General features: G+C 46.4%; 1 protein-coding gene across 2 annotated transcripts in view; it reads left to right on the top strand.

Annotated features, from left to right (window-relative positions):
- The first annotated feature begins 1060 nt into the window (after positions 1 to 1060).
- Positions 1061 to 21605, top strand: part of LOC145447642 (E3 ubiquitin-protein ligase UBR4-like) — a 133660-nt gene continuing 113115 nt past the window's right edge. Inside the window, exons 1-2 of one of the 2 annotated variants that reach the window (XR_013917673.1) lie at positions 1061 to 8785; positions 10125 to 19781. Coding sequence is in view for 1 of the 2 variants with exons in the window: in XM_080325887.1 (XP_080182013.1) it covers positions 4801 to 8785; positions 10125 to 20620 (14481 nt within the window). In the remaining variant the exon portion in view is untranslated. Of the gene's footprint in view, positions 8786 to 10124; positions 20621 to 21605 lie in introns of both variants that reach the window. The other variant, XM_080325887.1, reaches the window with a different exon arrangement.

Raw genomic sequence — 21605 nt, 5'->3', positions numbered from 1 at the left:
GGCCTTTGATTGGTCCGCATCAATCTTGAGCGGGTGAGTTAAGGGTGAGCTTTTCATCGAGCGTGTTCTAATGAATCTAACCGACCGAGATAGTGTAATGGTTGTGCGTCCGGCTTCTCGATCGGTAGGTCGTGGGTTCGATCCCCGGCCGGTTCAGACCAAAGACTCGAAAATTGGTATCCGCGGCTATCCTGCTAGGCGCTCAGCAATCATGGATAGCATGGAGGAGAAAAAACCGGGGGTGCAGACTAGATGACCTTACTATAAAGGCCGTATCGCATCTCCGTCGTCAAAGCATCTCGATGGTGCAGGCGAAAAAGAATACTCTCTCTCTCTCTCTCTCACGGCCAAATTAGATTGAAACACCGTAAATCAGCACCGAAGTAACGCTTTTACGGGTATTTCGGGAGCTGAGCCGGAAAATTGACCTTTTTTTAGTCAACCGATCAAAATGTGGTCAAAATGCAAGTTCTGCAACTTTTTTCGAAAATAAATGAATAAATGCAACTTTACACGGATTTAACTGCAACAAAAACTTACCCTAGTGATGACTAAAAAAAATGTCATTTTCCCAACTCGACTCCCGAAAAACCCGCGCTAACGTAATCCTGTTGTGTGGACTAAAAATGGGTCGGTTTTCAATCTCGACTCCAGAAAAACCCGGTCTGCCCTCCAGATTCCAGATTTCGCGTCATTTATGGCGTTTTTTAGTGGTGCCTGGTACTGCACAGAACAGTCACTCATGTGCATGGTACACTGTACAGTACAGTCGCCTGGCTGTCAAAGCATAGCCTTTATAAGGCTGTGGTAAAAGTTATAAAGAAGGACATTTGGGCGTCCTCCGATGACATTTTCGATTTCCTGAAAGAGAAGGACGAATTCTCTTAAAGGAGGACGTATGTTAACCCTACTTATTGTCTTCTAAGCATAACCTTACAGAAGTCGCGGATTAGCTCAGTGGTATAGCGACAGTGATGATACGTTGGATGCATGCTGCAGTTGATACATTAGACACAAATCGAGGGCTGAGCTACGGAGGTTAGTTAACTATATTGCTAAACGACCTGATTCCCCCTTGGGCTTTCGTGGTTGTTGTGGTTGTGATTATTAGTGGGTAAGGTTATAAAATCTATATCCGGGCCCTGGAACACGCTGTCGTATATTGTTTAGGTTCAGGCTGTTAGATTAATGAACAAATTGATGGTGTATCCCCGTTCGCCACAGTAGAGATATAGTCCCAAGTCCCTATGGAATCTCGGTTAATTTTTTCAAATAAATCCTGCGTGATGAGAGCTTTTCTGCATAGAATAATTAAGTTATTAAACTGAAAGTTCTGTTTGACGTTGCCACCAATTCCACTCTGTGGGATAGAGAGTTGAATCTCGTCCATCCTGGTCGGCTCGGGGAATGGGTGGTTGGAAGACAGAGTGTTATAGCATGTTTCACTATCGGCCATTTAAAGCTAAGAAGTGGATCGTTTTGATTGTTCATTCTAGAATATTTTTAGTTGTCACCTTTCCAATGTCAGCGCACGCTCCTTGGATTTAAAATGACCTCCTACTTGAATAATGAATATGCGTTCATGGGCTTCGTGGCATTACCGCGTTCAGTATTATAATGTATCAATATTGTAATGTGTTTCTTGATCAAATTCCTTCCAAATATCGAGGAAGGGCATTTCGTACTTCTGCTACGCGGTCTTGTCATTTGGTGCACCAATCGAAACAAATTACTATAACACTTTTCGTCCATAGAATGGAATTAGAAAGTCCATAGAAAGGTTGGTTGCCATAATAAGGTCAGTCACATGCAAAATAAGGTCAGTCGCATGCAAAATAAGGTCAGTCGCATGCAAAATAAGGTCAGTCGTGACAGGCAGAATAAAGTCAGTCACATGCAAAATAAGGTCAGTCACATGCAAAATAAGGTCAGTCACATGCAAAGTAAGGTCAGTCGCATGCAAAATAGGATCAGTCACATGCAAAATGAGGTCAGTCACATGCAAAATAAGGTAAGTCGCTACATGCATAATAAAGTCAGTCGGATGCAAAATAAGGTCAGTCGAGATACCGAACGAGATAGTGTAATGGTTGTGCGTCCGGCTTCTCGATCGGTAGGTCATGGGTTCGATCCCAGGCCGGGTCAGATCAAAGCCTCGAAAACTGGTATCCGCGGCTATCCTGCTAGGTGCTCAGCAGTCACGGATAGCTTGGAGGAGAAAAAATCGGGGGTGCAGACTAGGTGACCTTACTATAAAGGCCGTATCGCATCTCCGTCGTCAAAGCATCTCGATGGTGCTGGCGAAAAAGAATACCATATCTCTCTCTCTCTCTCTCTCTCTCGCATGCGAAATACGGTCAGTCGCCACATGCAGATTGCAGAATAAGGTCAGTGGCATAAGAAAAAAGTTGGATTTGAAGAAAATATTTGGATTTATACGCGGACTGTTAATACTCTACATGCGACTCACCTCATAATTGTAATATTCGTCTGATTATATTTTGTTGAAACATCTTCAGATTTAGGATATAGATGAGGAATGTAAATCATGAAAGTACTAGGCTATATAGGAAAGATATTTCAAATTTCTTTTTCGTAAGAAAAAGAGTTGGATTTGTAATTGAAGTATAGATTTGGATTTATGCGAGGACTGATAATAATATTCTACATGCGACTGACTTCGTAATCAAGATAATCATGATTATCTTTTGATTGAAACATCTTAAGATTTAGGATATAAATGAAGAATTTCAATGTTGAAAGTAGGCTACTATACAGGAAGATATTTTGAATTTATTTTTCATAAGAAAAAGAGTTGGATTTGTAATTAAAGTATAGATTTGGATTTATGCGAGGACTGACCTTATTTTGCATGTTGCGACTGACCTTATTTTGCATGTTTTTGACCTTATTTTGCATGTCATCGCATCAACCTTGTAGACCAGATTGGTTAGTGGAGGATTACCAGTGTTCTTGGCACTTGGTGAATTTGGCCCGTGGTGAACTCGGCCCTTGGGAAATTTTGAATTGAAAACTAATGATAGGGATTAATAAACTAATAATATTATCAGTAGTAACGGATTGCAAAAGCGTGGGAGATAACGCGACGCTCGCATATCAACCACGCGTGGTGGGCTCGTTATTGTAACTGCAGGTTGGGGAGGGTGATCATAGGGTCAAAGTTGAGGTCAGCACCAGCACCCGTCTATACTGTGAGACAGCGAGTCATTTACACCCAAATAATATTGTATAGCAGGTTCGTGGTACAGAACTTGATTATAGCTATAGCTATATTCAAGAAATATTATTGTATGTTTTTTTTTGTTTTGGGGTATTTTTTTTTACATATTCAATCAGTCTGTTATTAATGTTCTGGTGGTCGAAGCAAAAAATTCTTTCTCTAATGGAAATAGGTAACAAATATACCTAAATGAATTGCTATTTCAATAATTTTTCAAATAAAATGAATTGTTATATTATAGTTTGAAATGCATGTGTCGTAAATCAGCTCATGTGGTGCTGACATGATTGACTCCTGAAATTCAAGCATCATAGCTATTGTGGGCTGTCACTCGAAACCACTGTGACCAATTGATCTGATTATTCCTGTTGACTCGCATTTACTCATCCAATTATATAGACTGGATAGAAATTGACCGGCATAGAACACAATTCTATTTGTTTTTTCAACTGGTGATTGGTATTGCTCATCATGTTATGTGGGAAATCTTCATGTTAGTTCGTCACATGTAACTGGTTGTGGATGATGTTTCGATAGAGGAGAGAGAGCATAATAGTTCATTCGGTTACGCTGAAAACACATAATAGAAAAGAGCAAAGTGTATACCATTGCAGTATAACGTTTAAGTGAAATTATTGTGAAATCATCCTGACAGGTCTGAATGGAGACTAAAGAGTTGTTGCATCATAGAAGACAGTACTTACTTTGAAAACACATAGACACTCGGAACAAAAAAATAATTTTAACCTACATATTAATTGATGTCACTTTCCAAATAGTATTTTTTCTTATACATGAAGGCTACAGTATTTTGTACACTTTTTGTCAAGATTAGTGCCAACTGTGGGCGTGTCATATGAGTAGGGCTGGGCAAAATCGACTACCTGAGTGATTCGATTCTGAATCACGTATTATGCTTCGAGTCGAGTCGAGTATTCGAGTATCACTCATAATGACGTCACAGCAAAATGTTGTACGTCAAAGTTCAAATATGTACCTTTTATGCCACCGCAAAGAATATAATGCCTGTTATCCGTCACATTGAAGATAATTCGGTTTTCTCCGACCCTACCGCTTTCATTGTACTTTGTGACAATGTCGTGGGAGGATCATGACTTCGGAAATGTGTTTACCAGTAACCTTATTAGCTTTGTACTATATGTTTCGTATGCTGCGATACGCCAAATCAAGGTTTCAAGGCTTCCGCAGTGGAAAATAGTATCGAAACCATAATTCTCGTTGATAAAATAACTTTCAGTAGCGAGGAGCGTATAATTTCAGTACTCGAAAAAATCGTCTTGTACTACTCGACTCGAATCATTAAAATAATTACTCGATTCAGATTCGAGTACTCGAATCATTGTGCCCAGCCCTACATATGAGTATTCTGCAGTCTTCGTGTCCATTGTTGTGTCTTTGTATGATATTGTGATTTGCTAATGCTTTTCTGTTCATGTAACTAATTTTGATTGATTTGTGCATTAATAGCTGATTTTTCAAGAGTATTCGAACTTTTGGATCTAAAATATTGATTTTGCGATGGAATAGACTATGCAAAGATGATAGACTGGGACAGTTGTATCAAACCGGTGTTGGGAGGTCCAATTGCGTCCCCAACTTCTGGTTACACGCAGCAGGACTTGTCTAAAATTGTGAAAGCATTTAACAGTCATTCGGCGCAAGTTCTACAACACGACTCGACTCACGAATGCTTCTATTCATCGTACGTGGCCCTTGTGGGTCATTACATTGTGAATTGCTTCGATAAAGTTCCTAGACATTTGTTCAAAGATGTGACGAAGGCTTGCGAAGTTGTGTTGGACTTTTGTCTGTTTCGATTGCAAAGCTTCGACGTGCAGTGTGCTGTACCGCAAAAGAACTTGATGCAGCTGCTCTCAGCTTTGACCCGCGGTGTGAGCCCTTTTGTCAGGGTTGACGTCATAACATTTACAGCAATGTTACGATCCGCTGAAATTCCTCCGATCGTGAGCAAGGTCGGTCAAGGTGCGGTGCCGCAAGAAAAAGAGACAGACGCTATCAATCAGATGTTTGAGGCTTTGGAAATGTATTCGTCCGGACCCCCCGTTACAGCAGAAGGACAACATGTGGTAACGGATGTCATTATCAAAGAAAATATATTGTCACTTACAAAATTAGCGAAAATACACGATTTTAACAAAGTTTACCAGAGCTTGCAATATTTGAAAAGGTACTTCAACAGATTGTCCGATCTTCTCAATGGGAAGTCCATGATATTGCCAGACTCAATGACCACGGCGACAACCGTCAGAAATGGATTAGGGCCCTTATCGAGTAACATTAGCATTGTACTGCAAGCCGTTTCCTTACCACGATTTGAAAATCTCACCGTAGCTAAAATTGAAAATTTCTGTAAGCTCGGCCTGAGCTGTTTCTATGCGGCGTTGTCTGTAGTGTCCGCTATGTCGATGCATTCGGGCAAAACGTTTTCAGCCACCAGTTCACAAACGACTGCGAAAAACAAGGAACCGGACTATTACGCGATTGCCAGTAATATCCTGGAAGATGTGGTGAATATCCACGCACGGATTGAGAGCACATTCGAGAGTCAAGGGAATTCCGGAAAAAACGCGAAAAAATATAGAATGCGTGTTGCCTATGTTTTAGCACGGGGGCTGTGGTCGATTATGAATCAACAAAACAAAGATACTTCCACGCACCTTTTTATCGTAGCACTCGCGGAAAATTTGATTGCAGTTGTCAAAAGCCTTCTGGAATGCAACGACTTTGATGATGAATCTGAGCAAATATTGTCTGAAATGGATCTGAAATTTGATGCGAATTTGAACACTCTGACTGTATTTAAAGAATGCGACGTGCTGCAACTGCTTGTGCGTCTGATCAGTTACAAAGTGGAATACGGGATTTCAGCGTTGGAAAAAGATGAGACAGCGGACTCTGGCGCGTCAGACGACGATAACTTGGAAAAATATGAAGACGTCACAGAAAACGAGTATTCGTCGTCCGGCGAAGATTCGCAGGACACCCCGATGGACTCTCACCGCAAGCCGCTGCTTGGAGAATGGTTTCTGGAACTGTTGAACCAAAATAACGAAGCCGAGCCGTCGGATCCGATCAACTTGTCTATTCCGAATGACGGTAGTAAAATGCAATTTCTCCTCCCGGACGACGCCTTCGTTAGGAAGGGCGATCGTTCCTTTTTGCAACGTTGCGCGTCATCTCATATCGTGGCCGAGATCTTGAACCTTTTTAACGTGCAACTCTTGTCCGCAAATTCGAATCGGTTGCGCGATTTCTGGAAGAATAATATGAATTTGGAATCGATCGTGAAATTGGCGTCTTTGCTAAAGGAAAATGGAAGTTGGGTCAATGGCAGTGATTTGATGAGTCTGATGCACAAGTTGTCGTCTTCGGAACTCTCGAATGATGATATCGAAACGGCCGTTTTGACCGAACTGGGATTTGACGATGTGAAGAACTGCCTGTATGCCGACGCCAAGCTGTTGTCGGTTTTGTTCAAGATACTCCTTCGCCGGCAGTGTGTAAAGCGAGTTAACGGTAGGGATTGCGAAAAATCCACCGTGCTTTTACACGGATTGGTCCATCATTTCGGTACGTCGGGTTTCGACCAATCCGTTCCGCAGCACAGCAACGTGCTTGTAATTCAGATGAGCTTGGTGTTATTTCACTCGCTGACTGGAGACGGAAGAAGTCAATTCCTTCATAATGTCGTAAGCTCTCTCAAGCAATGCGACGAAACCGGTAAAATTCCCCGCAACACCGGGTGGCTGGCTTTGATATTAGAGTATGTTTTGTTGCACTGCGACGAGCCGTGCAAGGGTTTATTGGCGCAGACGCAGTGGAACATGATCGGGAAGTTCCTTGAACCAAACGCGGCTGATACGCCCGACTTGAAAATAATCGAGGGTGTTGCGATGACGCCTTTTGCGTTTGAGAAATGCGTGAAAAAAATGGATGCGAAACTGACAATCGTCATGCCGACTGGCGATGCTGAAGACTTGGAAACTATCGACGGTGAATTTTTTGAAGTGACGGATCGTTCGAACTTGGCCTCTCTCAAACACGGCCATGAAATGCTAGAAATTTTGAAGAACGCGGGCATCGATGTTTTCGAACTGTACACTGTGGTCATCAAAATTTTGAACTCCGGTTCTACGCGTAAAATGTCGTCTGTGGACGATCGTGATATGCTTTGCATGATATATACCATGTCAATCGGATGGCGGCTTCTGAAATTGGTGTCCCCGTTCGTAAGCATTGCCAATCGACCTTTATCGTCTATGGCCGGGTACTTATCCACAGTACATCGTTTCGGCGAGACAGCCTGTGTTACGGACTCGGAAAAAAAAGACATGGGGATCAAAATGATGGGAGTTTTGAGTCAAGTCGTTGCTGACATGGAGCCTCCGACTGGTAACGAAGGTATTCTCGCTGCTGACTTGTTTCCGTCTCATACAGCGATCTTGGTATTGGATGTGATATTGCATGAGATTTTAAATCTCTTCCCCGAAGGAACGAACACTACTGAAATTAGCGAAGATATGTTTGTCGTGCTGATGCGAGCGATGGGGTATTTCGGTCAGGTCGCGAGATCGTTGGCGCTGCAAAACTCGCGCCTGCCAGCGGAAAACAGACAACTCGTCAATACTTTGATGCAGTTGGAATTCTCTGGGCTCGGTATCAAAGAGATGCCTTTGACCGATCAAATACCCGAGCTGCCGCGCGAGGTCCTCAACGAAATCAACAAGTGGAAGGCTGACACGCGGCAGGTTTTGTCTTGCGATGTCCCGAACGCTGAAAACATCTTCAAAGCTCACTTGAAGGGTTGGAACAGCGACGAATCGTATTTGACTGTACTGCAGTTTGCCGTGCAATCTCTTCATGCTGTGCTATCTCGTATCAATCCGTGGGACTCGGTTGTGTATAGTAAAGAAGGAAGTCACGAGGCATGCAGGACATTGTTCTCTTTGCCGTTGGATGCTATTATGAATAAATTTGAAGATACAAAGTCGATGGAGTACGATGATACTTCTGTGATGATCTTGCATACTTTACAATATCTGGCGGCTCACAAAATCTACGATTTTATAGTGCAGCCGCAATGCGAACAGGAGACTGAGGAAAGAAAGTTTTCCGTTGCGTTTTTGAAGTTTTTGGAAAGGCTTTGCTGTCAGGAGGACACTCGCGGCATCGCGAAAGTGTTGCATCACTTTTTTCTGGCTTCAAAGATCGCGAAAAGGTCATCAGGCAAGGAAAATCCAAAAGACTCCAAGGACGGATACGCCGGTCTGGATTTGGAGTTTTCGGGCGATTTTAATCGACTGCTGTTCGCCGGCGCCGATTCGGCGGAGTACGTCAACGCTTATTTTGGCCTTCTAGGCGCGATGCTGGCGCGGTCGTTTGGGGAAAACGCCGACGGCTGCTTGGCTGACGTCGTCGTGGAATTGAATCAAATTGTCGGAAAGCCGGAATTTATCAAATGGTTTGCCGCATTTACGGAATACACTCAGAACGATTCTTCAGGTACGTTAATGTCTTTTTTTCGATCTTCTTAGATTTGAATGATGCAGAAAGTTTGAATATGTGCCGTTCAGGTCAGGGGCGGCCAACCCGTGGCCGGTGAGAAGATTTTGAGCTGCTCGCTGGGTAATGCTCGAAATTAGTTTTATTATCAAAAATTAAATTACAACCAAAACCGAAACAAACATTTGATTAGCCTGAGCGCAAAATGTGGGATTTTTTCATCATCATCATTGGTTTATTAGCAATTTTATCAGTTCAATACACCATAAAAATGCGATACAATGAAAAGATAGGAAGATGTCGAAGCGACTTGGAGTAGTCTATGGAATCAGACACCCACCTTGGCCTAGGCGATCAAAGAGGAGGCATGCACACTGAATGAAAAGTAAAGAAGATAGTATAGAAAAAAGCAACCGGCAAAAATGGGGTGGCATGTCATGGAAGGCGAGATCGATAGGTCATTCGTGGTCCGGTAATCTTCAGGATGTACTAGTATTCATTTAGTAGTAATTTATTGACTAAAATATCAGTTCCGACGCGTTAGTGCAGCCAGGGGCCCAGTCAAATTTTTCGTAGATCGTCGTATATGACCATAAAGTACAATAGCTCGCATATTAGCCGAAATCTTCGAAATTTATAAGTCTGAGCGCCGAATAATCCTGTCTTTGCCAAATGAGCGCAGCGGTATGCATGGGCAACCCGCAATATAAGCAAGTAACATTATTGTTGACCGAATTCATTTATTAACTTTGAACGATTATCGCGCGTCCGCGCGGCTAGGCCATGGATGCGCATTATTGTAAGTCTTGTTTTCGCCGTTACCTTATCCGGTTTGCTCCAAACGGAAGACTGAAAAAACGGCATGAGCATTCAAGTGGCCCGCGCAATGGTTTGTTAATCTCAGGTGGCCCTTTGGCCGAAAAGGTTGGCCACCCCTGGTTTAGGTATACTACTACAAAATATAATGCCATATCTATATCACATTGAAGTTAATTTGCAATTTTTTCAACCATACCTATTTGATTGCACTTTGTGACATTATTGTGGTGTGGGTTGATCACTGCTTGATAGAAATGTCATTTGTACGAACGTGCGTGGCTTTTTACGGCATGTATTGTATGCTGCGATACCACCAATCGAGTTCTCAGGGTTTCCATTAGTGGAGAACAGAATTGAAACTATATTTAACGTTGATAAATTTGCCTCATAGTGTAAAGGAGCGCTTCTTTTCAGTCCTCCACAAAATCGTCTGTCACTAATCGACTTGAGTCCTTCATCCAAGAATATTCGATTGGATTTGAGAACACGAATCATCCCTGATGTGTTTTTTTTCCTTTAGGATTCCCGAAGTCCGGAATCTCTCCGGCCAAGTTTATCCGTCTCCTGTCTCACCAAGATTCGCCGGTCGGTAAGGCGTTCTGTTTGAAACTACTCGAAATGTCCATCCCCGATATCGCGCGATGCATCAAAAACGACTCCTTCGTCAATTTTGTCACGCTGTTGATTCCGCTAGCCGAGACCGACGACGGATACGGGCATCTGGAAATTTTCAAAGCGGCGCTCGAAGGCTTGGTAACGTGCAAGGACGAAATCGCGAAAATCGATAACGTAAGTTCACCTTCGCTGAAGGACATGTGTGTCATCGACGCTTCCGAGTGGATTTTATTCTACATCACCGACGTGCTGCTTGTACTTCACGGCGTGAAACCGGAAGAGCAGTTAGACTGTTCCTACGATGAGGATGACGACGATATCATTCAAGACGACCAAACCGATACAGACTCCCAGGAAGTTTCCAATCCCGCTGAAATCGAGACCTTTACGGAAGACGAAAACCTCTGCGACAAGCTGTGCACGTACACCGTGACGCACAAAGAATTCATGAATCAACACTGGTATCATTGCCACACTTGTATGATGACGGAAGGCATAGGCGTGTGTACGGTGTGCGCGAAAGTATGCCACAAGAACCACGACATCTCGTACGCCAAGCACGGGTCGTTTTTTTGCGATTGCGGCGCGAAAGGTAGCAAGGCTTGCAAAGCTCTCACGAAACGCAATCGTCCTGTTAAATCTAAGGGTAGTTTTTCCGCTACGTCATTATCAACGGGCGTGTCTTCAAACGCAATGCGGAATAGTAAAGCCGGTGCTTTGTTAAACGCAGCAAAATCGTCGGTTACAAAACGGCTTTTGAAACGCACGAGATTATGCAAGTCTGTAGAAGGCTGTAAATCGGAATTGTCGCTGTTTTTTCGGGAACAGAATAACAGAATTTTACAGCTGGTACTCGACGTGGTGGCGGGCCTGGAGAAGAGTCTGGGCGGGAAAGAGTATCATTCGATGATGCCCAACAGAACCGCGTTCGCGATGAGAATCGTGGAAAAGCTACGCGCCGAAGAAAAAACGGTGAAGATGGTCGACGATCTGTTGGTTCACTCGCTCGGATCGCAGGAAGGCCTCTTCGAAAACGTGAAAGCCAATTTCACTGGCGAGCAGGGCCAGACGATAAGGCAGTTGCTGAACACAAAAGTAATATCGCGAGTCACGATGACATGTTTATCCTCGGGCTCCGGCAGACCGCACTGTTTGGCCGTGAGTCACGAAAAATCGAAGCTAACCGTCTTGCAACTCGCGGACTTGTTAAAACCGGCCGATTCGATCAGAAGAAACTTGACTTTGACAAGACTGTCTACGACGCAAATGCCTTTCGGCATCGTGACCTTGTCCAACAACCCGTGTAACGAAGGCGTCTTGGCGGTCTGCGGCTTGAAAGACTGTCGCGTCGTCACTTTTAACGACAACGGAGCGGCCGATAAGAATTTCACGGTACAGCTTCAAGAAGCGGCCGGGAATTATATCATAAAGGCGGTCTGGCTGCCGGGATCGGCGACCGAAATCGCCCTGGTTTCCGCCAAATGTGTGACTATATATGATTTAGCGGATGGCGTTTCAACCCCATCGTCCAATTTACTGATTCCGACAGGAAAAATTCGCGATGCCACCTTTGCCGTCGTCGACGATGTCACGTATTTAATCATCATGTCATCTTCGGGGTACCTTTACATCGAAACACTCCTGGAAGGGTGCTCGGCTCAGTACGGCCCGTTTTACTTGACCAGCATACTGCTAGTTAACAGCGACACGTTGCAGGAAAAGAACGATGAACTAGGAGGAGGCGGCGTGTCTGTGTATTACTCGCACAATCTGCAGATGCTGTTTTTCAGTTACGGAAACGGCAGGAATTTCGCGGCCACGCTTGATTTCGCGTCGGAAGACTATGAGATCGTCAAGTTATTCGTGATCGACTTCAAATCATCGGTGGCTAAATCTCCAAACAGTGCCAGCGCTGCTCTGTGTAAATGGTCTGAAATCTACGATCATCCCGGCCTGGTTACTGCTGCCGGGCATATTTCCGGCACTCCGGTAGCGATTATGGTCCAGCCGGACGCCGTGTCTTTGCAGGAAATGAAGTCACCGGGTAAGTCGCGCTTTCAAGACGCGGCCGTTGTGCGACACGATCAATTGGGCGACTCCGGGAGATCATATGTAGTCGTGCTCAGCGAAGACGGCGCTTTGAAGATTTACAACGCGTCGCAGGAAACTACGGGATTCTGGCTGCAACCGAGTTTACAACCGAGGTCTGTGTTCTGCCGGCAACCTGCAGGACATTACACGCGAGTGCCTGTCGACGACACTTCCGCGTCAGATCCGAAACCAAAAGAGCAACGAGCGGAACAAGCTTTTCCTGTGGATTTCTTCGAAGACTGTCAACCCGTGGGTCAAAATGACCTGGCGTTTGGTGGAGACGCTTTGCTGCAAGTCTACAATCCGGAACAGATCAAAAACAGGCTCGCGAATCAGAACACGTATCTCGTGTCGAAAAAGTCGTTCCCGGTTGAGATAACGATAAAAAATAAAAACGTGGTGGTGACCGGCGTTCGCGTCCAAGTAGGCAATCACGGCGCCGACTTTGCGCCCACACACGTGTACATCGGAGACAGGTACATGAGCCTGGGGCCGAGGTTGAAAAACCCGCGTTGGTTTGATTTTCCGCTGACTCGCGAAGAGTCACTTCGATATCGACATAAGTTGGTGGTCACGTGCGGCACGTCGGCCCACCCTCAAAACTATACCATTGTGGACAGCATACGGGTTTACGGAAAGACCAAAGAAAAGTTTGGTTGGAGCGAGGACGAAGCTAAGCAAGTTGTTGAAGCCTGTGAGAAATCTAAAACGTCTGTGAAGAATTCGAATGAAGAACCGGACGGAAGCAATCGGATTAACAAGCAGTCTGGTTACTTTTTGACGCTGACCACAGCGACTGATCGTATTATCAGCGCGTGCTTGCATTCGTTGAATAGCACATTTGCTCACGAATCAAAAACGGTCATCGGCGACGAAATCAAGTCCAGGATATTAGAACTATGCGGCAAACTGCTGGTCCTGAATTACCAAGGCAACGTATCGCGACAGCTTAAAAAATTAGTGACAAACGTCCTGCCCGACGTAACGGATTATCACACCTTCAAAGATGACACGATTTTGAGTTACGTGGCGAAGACTTTGAACGCGTATCGGAAATCGGGAAAAGAGGCAAAATACAGTGACATGCATCCTGACGAATTTCAGTCTCTGTTGCTGGATTTGTGCAGAGTAGTGGTGCGGAGGCCCGGCAGTTTGTTAAGCGCGAATGTGTGCTTGGAGTGGCCGCCCGCAGAACGATCCGGGCTAGAAGGCCGCGTCTATATCGGAGATTTGTGGACGATACTTTTAGACATGATGGAGAGGAAACCCGCGAAACCAATGGTGACGCCGCCTTGCTTGCCTGGCATCCAAGACCTGAGGTACACGGTGCGGGCGCTGGTCGAAGTGCTGCACTCTACCGCGATGACTGTATCTGGGACCACGTCCGGAGCTGCTTATATCTACTACAGTTTGCTGACTAACGATCGGACGGACGTGTCGTCGTCGGCAAAGGCGGCGTTGTTACGATTGTTGTGCGCTTCCGAGCATGTGAACAGGCAGACTGCAGGGCGTACCGCGAGAAGTAATAGTAAAACAGATTCAGCGCCCAGCACGAGGTCGAATTCGCCACCGTCTGCCAATAATCAAACCGTGGCTACGTCGGCGAATTCGGCTAGCAATATTGTGATGTCTTCGAGTCAGAATATTGAGAACGTGGCGAGCCACGATGACTCGCTTTTGGAAGAATTACGAGAGTACGGACTTCTGAAGGAAGATGATGAATCTGGTGACTCAGATGGTGATGAATTTGATGACGATGATGACGATGATGATGAAGATGGTCACAATGAAGAGGAAGTTGTTGTTGAAGTCGGAGGTCATGACCTTGTGCCATCACTGAACCGCGATGAACAGCTACGCGCCATGCAAGCGCTAGAGCGGAACATAGAATCTAGCATGCGGCAAGGTGCGAGTGGAAACGGCAACGAAGCCTCGGCCGGTCAAGCTCATCCTCCGCAGATGCAGTCTGAGATGCGTAGACTGCAGGAGATCATGCAGTCGCAGGAGAATCCGAGTTTTTTCATGCAGGAAGACTCAAGCTTGGAGGACATGATCATCGACGGGCAGGAGGACGAATTCGCGGAGTTTGAAGGCGACGACGAGGCGATGGTCGAGTACGCGATCGCTCTCAGCTTGCAGCAGTCGGGAGGGGGCGCGTCTAATACGCAGGTGTCGCAAAGCGCACAGATCGGCGGTAACGCCGCGCCTAGGGCGAGACGTATCGAACAGCTGATGAACTCGGTCAGGCCTGTCTCTCAACAGGCCGCTCAAAATCAGGAATCCGCTCAAGCGCAGGTTTCAGAGAATACAAGCGAAAACGTCTCGAGTCGATCGGAATCTAGCAAAAATGAATCTCAAGATAGCGGCGCCCCGCCGGTACCGGCCAGATGTCCCTCTAGACAACCTGTTTTTGACGCGAACGCTATTGAAAAAATGCGTTGTGAAATCGTTTTGAATTTGCTGAACCAGTTTCCCAGAGTGTTGGAGCTGTCCACCGGGCAGCAGTCAATTCCATACTTTCAAGTGTTGGTCGCTCTGACCAGACTGCTTGATCCGGCCAAGGAAACGCAGAGAAATCTACTCGAAAACGTAGTTATGCAGCTGGCCGCGGTTTTCAATGGAGCGCAGGAGAAGGAGGAATTTGGGGATATCTGCAGCCGGTCTGTTTACAAGGAAGTGGCCACCACTGTCGTGAGATGTCTCGTGCTGTTGATGTCGGACTACGAGAAGGAAGCGTCTGCGGAAAGCTCGGTAGATAGATCAGACACGGTCGCCAGTATCACTGCAAGGATAATGGTGGAACAAAACGTTATCGCAAGCTGCGTCGCGCTGTTAGATCGAATGCTGGAGTGCTGGGATATCGGAGGCGGTACCGCCGCTGTAGAACAGCCCGAATCTGTGAAAGTATTGAAGAAACCGCAGTCTAAAATAGTCCCGGATTTTACGCCCTTGGTGCTGCCGCAGTACGTAAAAAGCCATCCGTCTGACGTATTTGAGAACTACGTAGTCATGATGACGGAGAGACTGCTGCACGTACCGTACCGGTTCAACAAGTTCTATGACAGCGAGAAGATGCCAGTCCCCGACAGTTTGAAGTGTTTGTTCATGGCCAACCCGCCTAAAGAAGGCAATCTGGGATGGATCTTGTCCGACTATATGTTGTCGACTGAAATTCCGGTCCTGAAAAAACGCGTGAGGAAAGCGCTGCTGTATTTTTGCGAGAGCAAGGAGAAGTACCGTGAGACCAGAGACGTGCACGCGCTGACAAGGTACATGGAATCCGTGACGGATACTTGGCAGGAGGCGTGCGTCGTGAGTAAATTCGGCACCGTGAATTTACCGTACGACAAGCTGATATCGATCGTAAAGTATTTGAACGCGAGTCTGGCGGTAGCGGTGAAACGCACGACAAATTGGCAGAAGGCTTTTATAGCGTCGGACTGTTCCTACTTGGACTTACTTCTGCAAATGAGTATTTATATAAAAGAGGACATCGCCGCTTCGGTTTTGCAATTGATGATGTGTGCGGTTAGCGACAAGAAAAAGGGTAAAGACAAGAAGAAAGATTCAAATCCAGACCAGGCTGCGTCAACAAAGAAAGCAAAATTCAAAGATGACGGTGATCCAGACTTGGCTATCAAATTATCAGTCAAATTCCTGGAAGGCGTCACCGAGACAGATTTAAGAGCGTTTCTGATGCGGTTCTTGCTCGAAATCAACAACACGTCCGTTCGTTGGGACGCGCACGAGTTCGTTTTGCAGCTATTTCGTAACACAAACGACGAGCTACGTTCGAAATTAATTACGTGCATGTGGACGTTGTGGCCGTCTGTCTCAAAGTACGGGCGCAAATCGGTCCAATTTGTGGATCTCATCGGATATCTGTCTATCAAAAACAAGAACGTCGCCGAATTCGATTCGTTTATCGATAACACGTTGGATTTGTTGAAAAGGCAGAACGTACTTCTGGTCAATCATCCCAACTCGATGCTCTACATGCAGCTGGCCAATTACGTGGACTTTGACGGTTACTTCCTCGAGAGTAACCCGTGCTTGATATGCAACCAGCCCGAAGTCCCGTACCAGAACATCAAGTTAACCAGCGTCAAGAACGAGATAAAGTACACGACCACGCAGCAGATTATTAAGCTGGTGGGTAGCTACAGCCTGCAGAAAGTCACCGTGAAAATCACAGACGTTAAGCAGACGAAAATGATTCGAACCGCGACGCTGTTGTATAACAACAAAACGGTGCCGGCTATCGTGGAATTGAAAAACAAACCGGAATTGTGGCATAAAGCCAAACAAGTCGCGCTGACGCAGGGACAAAACGAAATCAGATTCGATTTACCGCTGCCCGTGGTCGCTACAAATCTGATGCTGGAATTTAACGAGTTCTACGAAAACGTGTCGGGCACCACCGAGACTCTGCAGTGTCCGAGGTGTAGCGCGTCGGTCCAAGCCAACCCCGGAATATGCGGAAACTGCGGAGAAAACGTGTTCCAGTGTCACAAGTGCCGCAGCATCAACTACGACGAGAAAGACCCGTACCTTTGCAACGTGTGCGGGTTTTCAAAGTACGCGAAATTCGATGTGAGCTTATTGGCGAGACCTTGCTGCGCTGTCGACGCTATTGAAAATGAGGACGACCGTAAAAAGACTGTGGCCGCGGTGTCTGTGCTGTTGGAAAAGGCAGACTCGATTTATTACCAAATGCTAGCGTACAAGCCTGATTTAGAACACTTGCTGTTGCAGATTGAGAAGATATGCGGGCCAACAAGCGGTTCAAGACTTAGCGACGGACGTGTAACAGGCAACGCACTGTTAGGATCCCGCATACCGATATTGAGCGGCGCTCTGGGACAGGCTGGTAATGCTCCGCCCGGCCCCAACACGATCCCGATACCTCAAGGATCAAACGTGAACACGCACATTCGTCAGTTGGCGCAGAAATACTGCGCGGACGCGAAACGTTCGTTCGAAGAGCTGTCTAAAATCATGAAGACGGTACTCGCGTCGCGACGAGAAATAGTCGAGTACGATCAAAGGCAAAAAGTTTCCGTCGCAGGTGGCGAAGAGAAAGTGGAAATCGCGTCCGCTGATGACGGTTCTACCGGGAGCAAGAAAAGATGTTACGGATGCGCGTCCGCCACCGCGAAACAGTGCGTTATACTGTTGAGAGCTCTCGCGACTGACGAGACGGCCCGTAAGAGACTCGTGAGCAACGGGTTAATCACCGAGCTTGTAAGCGTGGGTTTAAGAAGAGGAGACGCCAGCACTAGAAATCAAGTGCAGCAACTGATTGGGCAGCTGGTTAAAAACGATCCGCAAGCGTCTGATGAACTCAACAACATTATCCTGTCGAGAATAACCTCCGGTTTGCTGCATTACAACCAAGACCTGTTCCCCGCCGCGATATCTTCCGAAATGAACCTGCTGATGTCGATATTGAGTTTGAGAGACAGTTGCTGGCAGTCGCGTTTGAGAATCGTGGTGCGGCTGTTTCAGCTGTCGATTAAAATGAACTCGCCGGCCGTCACCGAAAACGTGATGCTGCCCTGCTTGCAGATGCTGCAAAGCAAGTCGGCGGCGTCTGCGCCCAAAACCGCGTCGAAACTGATCGATGTGGCCCGGACATCGGGTGATGTGACGGTGGATGCTGAGCAATGGCTTGCCGGGGCTGATGATCATGATTTTTACGTTTGGAGAGAGAATAAAATCAAGTGCGGCGTGGTTCACCCTGCCGTCGATCCCGCTCAGGCTACTAAGACGCAAATGAGAGAGAATTATCTTGTTGAAAAGTACGTCGGAAAGTGGCGTAAGTTTGTCATCGATAAGAAGGCGGGCAATGTCAATCTGTCCCGTGCCGTCGATTCTTTTATGAGTAACGGATGGTTGCGTCGTATGCTGTTTTGCAAGTCGTCACGCGCGGTACGTATTGCGGCGTGCTCTGTGGTCGAAATTCAGGCCGAGAACAACGCCAGAAAGGGGCACGTCATCGACACGCTAACCGGATACTTGGACGAATTAAGTCAAGCGGGTGATTGCGCCGCTGAATTCTTTCAAACGTACCAAACGCTGATACGCGAACCGCATTGGAAAGTCAGACTGGCTAGGCGCGGGGCTCTGCGTCATATCGGTGACTTAATCGATCGGGAGATTACAGCGCTGTTGAAACTTGAGGAATCCAGCTTATCTTTGGATCTACAGCAAGGGTACGCGTTGAAAGAACTTACAGAGTTGGTCACAGGGCTGGTGCGCGTGCGCAGTGTCAAACAGAGGTACAAGAGCAGCCTCGTAGGCACCGTGTTGAACAGTTATCTGAGCCTGCGTAAACTCGTGATACAGAGGACCACTATCGTTGACGATACTCAGGAAATGCTGTTAGAGCTTTTGGAAGATCTCACAAGCGGTGATGAAGCGGAAACCAAAGCTTTTATGTCTGTCTGCATTGAAACAATTGATAAATACGAACTGTCGGACTTCAGAACGCCACAATTTATATTCGAACGGCTCGCTAACATTATCGTACCCGAAGAGACTAATACTAACGAATTCTTCATGTCCCTCGAGAAGGACCCTTTGCAGGAAGACTTTTTGCAAGGCAGGATGGTCGGAAATCCGTATTCTAGCAACGAGCCAGGGCTGGGACCTCTTATGCGCGACGTAAAAAACAAAATCTGTCGCGACTGTGACTTAATCGCGCTACTTGAAGATGACAGCGGAATGGAGCTACTTGTTAATAACAAGATCATAAGTTTAGACTTGGCGGTGAGGGACGTGCATGATAAAGTTTGGCTCCCGGCACATGGCGAAGATGAGGCCATGCGTGTGGTGTACAGGATGCGCGGCTTGCTAGGAGAAGCGACGGAAGATATTATCGATAAGTTAGACCCGGAGGTAGACAATCGCGATGAAGAAGAGGTTTTCAAAATGTCGGGTGTCTTGAGCGAATGCGGCGGTATTGAGTCTATGTTGGAAAGATTGGAGACTGTGAAAAACCTGGCCCACGGCAGGCAGCTGGTGGACGCAGTACTGAAACTGATGACGTATGCCGTGCACTTGAAAAGTAATCGGAAATACTTTTTACGGCCGGGTTTAAACACACTCAATATCCTGCTTGGTACTTTGAATCTAGGGCTGCAAAGTGGTGAGGATGGTGTACCTTTAGTCGAACGACTGCTAGCTATCATGGACAGGGTCTTGCAAGAGACTGGAGACTGCGCTGCACAAGCTTTTAAAGGCGATAAGGAAAAACTGACCTTGTTACTGCAACAGATTCACAGCGCACTCGTGCGCAGACATTCGAAAGTGCTGCGCGGTATTATGAAGATTGCGCCGTTTTTATCTTTCGGCGATCCGGAATTAATGCAGATGTTGATAGACCACTTCCGTGGCGCGCTGGACTTTGAGAAGTTTGACGAACGTCGCACTGATGAAGACGCCGTATACCTGGACTGTTTCTGCGAGATATGCACCGGTATTGAAAACGATGAAAATGGTGCCAAGCTAAAACGACTTATCATCGATAATAACGTTGTCAACGACGCTTTGCTGTACGTTAGCCGGCATATTCCGCAGCACAAAAAATTCGAGTCTGACGATTGGAAAGCGTTCTTAGCCCAGCCCGCCCTGCCATACTGTCTACGATTACTGGCAGGACTGAGCGCCAGCCACCCTGATACACAAGCGATTATCGGAGAGACGGCTATCCCCGATCTTCATAGACTTGAGCAAGTGTCTACTGAAGCTAGCATCGGTTCTTTGGCTGAAAATGTGCTTGAAGCTTTGTGTGACCACCCTTCGATGAAGGGAAGGGTAAAAGCTGTGAGAAAAGAGACTAGGGCTGAGAAAAAACGGCTTGCGATGGCCAAACGGCAGAAAGAACTTGGCGCGTTGGGCATGAAAACTAACGCCAAGGGTCAGGTTGTCACCGAGACTGCTCTTTTGGAAGAGATTGGCGACTTGGTGGAGGAAGCAGGGTTGACTTGCATTATATGCCGCGAGGGGTATAAGTTTGAGCCGAAAAAGGCGCTCGGAGTGTACACGTACACGCGACGCTCCGTGCTCGACGAGTACGAGAGCAAGGCGAGGAAGCAGCATGGGTACGCGACGGTGTCACATTTCAACGTGGTGCATTTCGACTGTCACACGTCGGCCGTGAGGGCGGCGAGAGGCAGGGAAGAATGGGAGTCGGCTATGTTGCAGAACGCGAACACAAAGTGTAACGGGTTGCTGCCGATTTGGGGACCGCACGTGCCGGAGTCTGTGTTTGCGACTTGCCTCGCGAGGCACAACACTTACATTCAGGTATGGCGGTTTCGGTTGTGATGATTTGTTTGGTTAGGAGTGGCGCTGGGTAAAATCTGAGTGCCTGAGTGATTCGATACTGAGTCTAGTGTCATCATATTAAAAATAAAATTTGATAATTTTTCAGGAACGCATATTTCATTGATATTTGTGACAATGCTGTAAGTTGATTACGACCTTTTGTATATGTCATTTCCATGCATGTCTCGTATGCTGGAATATGACCGATCGAGGCTTCCACAGTGGAAAACAATCTGGAAGATATAATCCTTGTTGATGAATTACCGTACAGTGGCGAGTAGCACGTAATAACAGTGCTCGAAATAATATCTCACTACTTAACTCTAGTAGTTAGAATTAATACACGATTCGGATTCAAGTACTGAGAGTCTGAGACCATTGTGTTGCGCGCCACGGCAAAACAATTGACCTCAAACGATCTGACTTGAAGTTTGGACCGGCAAAGTTGCATGCTCAACTGTTTTTTATCATTGCGCTGCACGCTTGAGTGTTGAGCGACCCTCCAGCTCTCAAGTATGAGTTACGTCGTGAATTACTCCGGAAATTTCTACGCCAGCTCAAGTATTAATAAGAATTTCCAAGACATGTCCGAGCTACTTCAAGCAGAGTAGGAAATGAAAATTATGCAGTGACTGAAATACGTGGGCTATTTAACACGGTTCTTGTGCCAGCTTCACTCATGAGCAATGTTCCCTATAATTTTTTACGAGTCTGCACACACTCACCAACTCACGGCGCAGATTGTTGGACAGCAGTGCGTAGCGACTAAAAACTTGGATTCTATGTACGCGGAGACCGTGTCGGCACTGCACATTTGGGCGTGTGCGCAGCTTAGAAGGAGCATTGCTCATGAGCAGGGTTGTAACCAAGTCACATGGCTCCGAGTCACAAGTCAATCTCAATTTTATAGTCTTGACTCGAGTCATTTTCACTTCACCACCGAGTCAAGTCCGAGTCCAAGTCA

This window comes from Botryllus schlosseri, chromosome 10, assembly GCF_051294905.1.
Source record: "Botryllus schlosseri isolate E-star chromosome 10, Bs_hap1, whole genome shotgun sequence".
In the NCBI taxonomy this organism is placed as follows: Eukaryota; Metazoa; Chordata; class Ascidiacea; order Stolidobranchia; family Styelidae; genus Botryllus; species Botryllus schlosseri.
This window is presented reverse-complemented; position numbering and strand designations above follow the sequence as displayed.